This window comes from Saccopteryx leptura, chromosome 5 (genome assembly GCF_036850995.1).
Source record: "Saccopteryx leptura isolate mSacLep1 chromosome 5, mSacLep1_pri_phased_curated, whole genome shotgun sequence".
NCBI classification, from domain to species: domain Eukaryota; kingdom Metazoa; phylum Chordata; class Mammalia; order Chiroptera; family Emballonuridae; genus Saccopteryx; species Saccopteryx leptura.
This window is the reverse complement of record NC_089507.1, coordinates 52,879,738-52,886,871: the sequence shown is the minus strand read 5'-3', so window position 1 is coordinate 52,886,871 and position 7,134 is coordinate 52,879,738. Positions and strand designations below refer to the sequence as shown.

General features: G+C 39.7%; 1 protein-coding gene across 1 annotated transcript; it reads right to left on the bottom strand.

Moving 5' to 3' along the window:
- Window positions 1-5,179: 5,179 nt before the first annotated feature.
- Window positions 5,180-6,912, bottom strand: UTP3 (UTP3 small subunit processome component). The gene has a single exon (XM_066385842.1). It carries the CDS (start codon window positions 6,652-6,654, stop codon window positions 5,239-5,241), a length of 1,416 nt encoding a protein of 471 aa, XP_066241939.1. The 5' UTR covers window positions 6,655-6,912; the 3' UTR covers window positions 5,180-5,238.
- Window positions 6,913-7,134: the final 222 nt, after the last annotated feature.

Here is a 7,134-nt window from a genome sequence, read left to right as displayed (position 1 = left end):
AGGACTTCCGCACACTGGGGCTGATGTTCTACTGCTGGCCAACTGGTCGAGGCCACATTTAGCATAAGTTTCTTAGAGCTGTCATCAGAGAAAAGACAACACTTGGGAAGGGTTATTTTTTCAGTATAGTATATAGGTTTATTGTGATTCTAAAGTAATGGCTTTCTTGAGCATTTATTTTTCATTGTATGGTACTTGGGAAAAGTATTATTTGAAAACAAGGCTTATTTAAGACCATGTTTAACTTATCATTTTAATAAATGCAGGATTTTTTTTGCACTAATTAATAATAAAACCTCAGTGTAAAAAACTAAGAGTATCATTCTTTGCTTTTGAATTACTAGGTTTTGATTATGTTATTACAAAGATACTAATCAATATATGCCACCTCTCCATGTTTATTGTATCTATAATACTCTGCAGAAATATTAACATTACTCAATGCCAAGTGCTGTTCTAAATGTATGTTATATGATTTAAGTGTTTAAATGGCTATAACAATCATGTATTTTTCAATGTGAGGAAATTGAGACACAAAATGGTTAAGCAGACCAAAAAAACAATGTTAAGCGGTGAAAATGGGAGTTAAACTCAGTCTGGGACAAGAGATCAACCTTTTAATTGCTACTCTATTTTGTTTCTCTGAAGGCAGAACATTATTTATTAGTTTCCTCCAGAATTTTTTGAACTATATCTGGAATACATAGCTAAAGTAACTACATTAAATCAATAAGTTTGATATGAGAAAATACACTAGGTAAAATTTAAAATACACATTAACATTTGTTGATTTGGGTGGTGTTGAATTTTCTATACTGTTTCTGTGTTTAAACTCTTTTTAGCAAAATACAATTTTTTTAAAAAAGAATCAATATGTAAGAACATTTTGCCTGACCAGGAAGTGGCGCAGTGGATAGAGCAAAGGACTGGGATGTGGAGGACCCAGGTTCGAAACCCCGAGGTCACCAGCTTCAGCACAGGCTCATCTGGTTTGAACAAGGCTAACCAGCTTGAGCCCAAGGTTCCTGGCCAGAGCAAGGGGTCACTCAAGTCTGCTGTAGCTACCACCCCCCCCCCCCCGCCCCTGTCAAAGCACATATGAGAAAGCAATCAATGAACAACTAAGGTGCTGCAACGAAGAATTGATGCTTCTCATCTCTCTTCCTGTCTGTCCCTCTCTCTGACTCTCTCATACACACACACAAAAATATGTAAGAACATTTAAAAAACTCTGATTTATTACTTGAAGTAATACTGTTTGAAGGATTTGGAACTCTAGTTGAATGCTACATGAGTTTTTTGGATCATCTACAATTCAGACCATTGTACTTATCATTGTGATCCCTGAAAGGTAAATTATATTTTTACCTTACATGAATTATTTTGGTAATATCAACTTTAAAGTAATATATTACTTCAACATATTAATTTAAAATTTTTTTATTTCATACAACCAGCAAGGAAGAATAAGCAACTTGAGCCATTCCTCAGATATATCAAATACTTTGCATCAGATAAGTTCTTTAAGCTAGTTTTTATATTTAAGAGAATACAAAATTTTTTCCAGTTTACTAAAAGCCTTGATCATTGAAGTATTTGTATGGGTCTGATACGCAATTAAATTTCTACATAAAAATTAAAGGAATGTTTATTTAACTCCTTCATAGATTATGAATAGTGATAATAAAGTATGGCTCACAGAAATTGACTAGCCCAGAGACAGCCAGATGATTAGTGACAGAGTAAGTCACTGGCTCACTAATTTGGAATTTTCTTCTACTTTAATTTTGAAAATTTTATGTTTTCAATAGCTTACCATAGTTTACCATGCTGACATAATACAGGCTGTTGTTTGCCTGATATGAGTAATCTATTTTATTGGAACTCTTATCTATGAGATTCTCAGAGATCACAAAATGAGTCTCTATGAAAAATGGTAACATGGTATCACAGTGGATAAAGCATCGACCTGGAATGCTGAGGTCGCTGGTTCAAGGCCCTGAACTTGCCGGGTCAAGGCACATGTGAGAAGCAAGTATGAGTTGCTTTCCACTCCTTTCCCCTGCTTCTCTCTCTCTTAAGAAAAAAATAAAAATGTTAACATCAAGTAGTTAACAGTTTATTTTTCACGTGTTAGGACAGTGCCCATCACACATCTCAGTGCTCTTTAAATGTTTACTGTATTTTTCGCTCCATAAGACGCACTTTCCCCCCCAAAAAGTGGAGGGGAATATGCCCATACATCTTATGTAGTGAAAAATATGGTATTTTATTAGATATTTTAACACACCATGTGGTTCAGAATATTTTTTTTCTTATTTTCCTCCTTAAAATCCTAGGTGTGTCTTATGGTCAAGTGCGTCTTATGAAGGGAAAAAAAAACCCAGTAAGTAAATATAAATTTGAATGATGTAAATATTAAATCCAGCAATTGTTTTGCTTCTTGCTATTAATTCACATCAGACAAGGCCATGTTTTACGTTTATAAAATAGGATAGCATCATCTATATCCTAGCTATTCCAGAATGAATATTTAGTGTTGTGAGGTCTCTAAAGGAATACTTGATATATTCAAATTATATAATAGGCTTAATTTTCCACTTTTCCTAAATTGAAGGCTTTTTTCTTTTAAAACATTTTTTTCTTACCACACCTTTAAACACGTCAACGATTTGACAGAATATCCTTTTTGCCGTGTCCCAGATTTCCTGTATCCCTTCATGTACTCACCCAATGCTCTCTTCTTCATCCGAACTTAGGGTATTAGTTTCTTAAGCATTTCTACATATTTGACTGCACTTAATTCTCTATATTCCTGTAATGGATAGAAATCACTATACTAGATATAAGTTATGAGTACCTCTGTGCCAGGAGTTAATTCTCACAACCATGTAGTAAGAGCAAATGCTTATTAGATGACTACGGTATTTAAAGTCGTTCTAGTTGCTACATATATTGACTTAATCCTCATATAACTCTACAAAGTTGGTGCTACTACTAACATCACTAATTTGGATGAAAAAACTGAGGAATAACAAGAGTAAGTAATTTGAGTGAAGTCACAGGCAGCAAGTGATGGGGCTGGGTTAGGAACCTGGGTAGTCTAGTCTGCCCTTGAACTGGAAAACCTGTTTACACCCCTTTCTCCTTGACTCTCACACTACTGTACTCACACCTTCTGACACCAGATGTATGTGAGGTTTTCCCCCACTAAGCAATTCTGTGACAACAGCTGGGTGTCCTATAATTTAACTCAATTCTGACACTATCTACCTGGAGATAGTCAGATTGTCACCTGTGCTTTTGACAGATCGCCTATAAATCAGAGGTCCTAGACTCCCTCCTTGGGTTTGATTAATTTGCTCACAGAACTTATGGGATCACTTATGCTTACTAGTTTACTAAAAAGGGAAGGGATATAGATAAAAAGTCAGATAAAAAGGTACATAGGACAAGGTCTGGGAGGGTCCTGAGCACAGGAGCCTCTGTCCCAATGGAGTACATCACCTACCCAGTATGTGGATATGTTTGCCAACCTGGAAGCTCCCCAAACCCCACACTATTGGGATTTTATGGAGACTTCATCACATAGGTATAATCAATCATTAACTCCATGTCTAGCTCCTCTCCCCTTTCTGGAAAATGTAGAGTGGCGCTGAAAATCCCCAGCTTCTAATCATGGCTTGGTCTTTCCGGTGACCAGCCCTCATCCAGGAGCCGTTCAGAAGCCCACCCAGGGTCACCTCATTAGCACAAAAGATGCTCCTTTCACTTAGGAATTTACAAGGGTTTTAAACACTGATATCCCTTCTTCAAAGTAGGTATAACTGTACTATACAAATAAAGAAAATGAGTCATAGGTCAAGTAATTAACTCAAATCCCTCCTAAGTGGACTCCAAAATCTGCATTTATATATCTCAGAAAAAGATAGGGCTTTGAAGCAAGAAAGGCTGATAAGAAATTCTACCTCTGCCACTTAATAGCTATATGGCCTTGAGAAAGTTACTTCTTTGTCTCAGTTCCTCTTTATAACATGAATAATAGAATTTACCACATGAGAGTTGTGAGGAAAAAGTAAGTATAGTACAAAGTATACCCTAGCTCTCAGTGTTAACTTCCAACTTCTTATTTATAAGAAAACAAAAAATAAACTAATTGGACATGTGTGCTACTCTGGAAAGCAGATGAAAGCCAGAGGTTAAGAGAATGAAGGCTCAAATTAAGCAAGCTCAGGCCAAAATTCCACGCATGGGTCTTTTAGAAACTTGATGAATTTCAGCATCCACATCTCTGATAGAACAGTACTACCTCACAAAGTTACTGCAAAGATTAAATGAGGTGATACACATGTCCATGGCAAGTGTTTAATAAACAATAACCAATGATCATCTCTGCATCTCTAGCAACTAGCACAATGTTTAATGAAAAACAGTGATATAATTAAGACATCTTTTGTGCTTTCCTTTACTAGTCCTCTTATTTTCTTTCCTGCCATTATCCTAAATATTTTTAAATTCACCATCTCAATCTCTTTCCTATAAACACCAGAGCAACTAAAGAAAAATGGAACTTTGTTACCACTCGAAGTTGGCACTTACCTAGGGGTAAAATGGAGTGTACGAACAGCAACAACCCCAAGTCACCAGTACATCAGGGGAAACAATTTTTACCTTATTCACCACATTAGGGACTATTAGAAAATATCACAATTAGTGTAATTAAAGAATATCTTTCAACTTTTAACCAAAGGTCCTCTTTACTCCTCAGCTTTTACCACACAGAATGTACAATACAAAATCCTTATCATTAAACCTATTTGTTAACAAGTGTCCTGGTCAAGAATAAAATTAAGTAACTGAAACGTCAGCTATTTTATAGGCTGTTTTTACAAGTGTCCACCAAAGGTGCTCTTTAGTTCATGTGAAAAATTATAAAAATAGTCGTAAGTTTACCACTGCTTCATAACTAACTCTGAATTTTCCTAGGCTACTACTTGACAGGAGATGGGAGGCATTTTTTCAACACCACTTTTCTCAAGTACCTGCATACTGCTCCCACCGTTTTTAGTATGGCCTTAATATAAATTAAAATACAAATAAATTGAGCAATAACCCAAACCAATTTCCCTGTTGAAAAGAATTTTTAAAATTGTTTTATATAATACAATCACTTCACTAGTTAAAATTAAAATTTATTCATCTGGAACTTGCAAAAAAAGAAAACTTAAAGCAAAAACTTTACTTAAGCTTAATGCTCTTTTTAACTCCTGCACGGATTCCAGATAGTTCACCACTATAACGCTGCACTTCTCTGCGAACTTCACGAACCTGGCCTCTCCTGCGAATTTTGGCTCGTCTGAACTTCTCCCGGTGTTTCACTCTGGGATTGCGATCAATCTTCTTTCTCCTAGGTGTAAGGCCCCTGTTTTTAGCAATCTGATAGGTAATGGCTCTCTTTGCATTTTTATTTTCAAGAGCCTGTTCTTCGGTACTATTTTCTTTCTTTCTCTTCAAGTTTTGCCTGTCCTCTTTTTCTTTATAGTATTTCAGTACAGTTTTGTCAAAACTGGAATCGTCAGAAAGATCTGTAACAGCAGAGGCAGCAGCTTCTGAAACAGATTTTGGTTTGGCTTTGGTGGATTTTGCTTTTGGATTTAGTTCTGTCTTTCCAGCACCATCCTTCAGTGAGAGTAGAAGACGAATCTCAGAGGACAGCTTCTCATCCACAACTGACAGCTTGTTGATCAAAGTTCGGTAGGTAACAAGCCTGTCTATAACAGGATGTCCGTGTACAGGGACTCTCCTAGCTTTCAGGATCAAATAAAAACTGATGTTGGAGCAGTAGTTCAAATAGAGGTTGTACTTGGTCCTCAGATATTGGCTTCCTTTTCCAGGTGGAATGATCCCTTGCTCCACCAATTGCAACAATGGCTCCAGCTCATCTTTCATCTCTGTCAACTTAGCTTTCAGGTCTTCTATTAGCTCCAAGAGCTCTGGAGATTCCTTCCTCAGCATCTTCAACTTCTCTTTCACCGAAACTTTGGCCAAATCCTTCACGACCCGTGTCTCAGACTCATCTACCCGAGGCACCTGAGGTTTTGCAAAGGCCTCCACCCAGGTAACCCCGAAATCATCCTCCTGCAGGGCTTGGGCTAGGCGCTGCTGAATGAGCTGTGCCTCCTCCTCCTCCTCTCTTTCCTCTTCCTCTATTTCTTGTTGACTCTGCCGGCTTCGGGGCTTGGAACCATAATCCGAGTCATAGTAAAGTTTTTTCCTTTGACCCCACGACAAACTGGGATCCACAGAGGCCTCAGCCTCACTCTGCACGGAGCTCCCATCATCGTCATCCTCCTCATCTCCGGCACTCTCATTATCTTCATCGTCCTCATCAGAAATATCCAGGGCTAGCACTTCCTCCTCCTCATCGCCATCCTCCTCTTCGTCCCCACTCTCTACTTCCTTCCAGCCCTTAGCCAAGATGGCTCGAGATCGGGCCTCGTGGAAATCATCTACCTTATCTTGGTAGTAGCTGGAGTCGCTTGGTGAGGGTGGCAATTCTAAATCGTCGTCCTTTTCATCTGCTGGGCCGCGACCTGCCTTGGCTCGCACAGCTGCCCACTGGGCCGCTCCGCGGCGCCGGGATCTCCGCACCATAGCTCGCGGTCTCAGGCTCCACACACGTCAGACTATCCGCTACCTCTGACGTCCGCGCACGACTCACACGCTCCAACAACACGCCTCTTGAGACAGCCACGCGCTCTCCTACCACGCGAGTTTCGCAGGCGCTCCGTTCGACCTCAGGAGTTCCGACCTCCTTCCGGCTCCCAAGATGCTCTCCGTGTGGCCTGCAAACCAGGACTTCCGCTCGGTCCCACAGGCTTAGAGACTCCCTTTCCGCTTTGCCCTTTAATTCAAATATATTGGGGTAAAGTCTTTCCGTGTAGGAACGATATAGGAATAGGAAGTTTAGTTCCGTAGAGCCCCTTAGGGAGACTTCTGTTTACACTCTCGCGAGCCTGGCCGGGGGCGGGGGCGGGGCGGGGTAGCGGAGGGGGCGTGTAAAGCGAAGAACCCGTGAGGCCAGGTCGCCGGGACCAGTAGAGGGCGCTCTGTCTCTACGCCTACGGAAGCCCC

Bases quoted from the DNA above. Each gene is read 5' to 3' on its own strand.
- UTP3 (XM_066385842.1), bottom strand. From the start codon at position 6,654: ATGGTGCGGAGATCCCGGCGCCGCGGAGCGGCCCAGTGGGCAGCTGTG.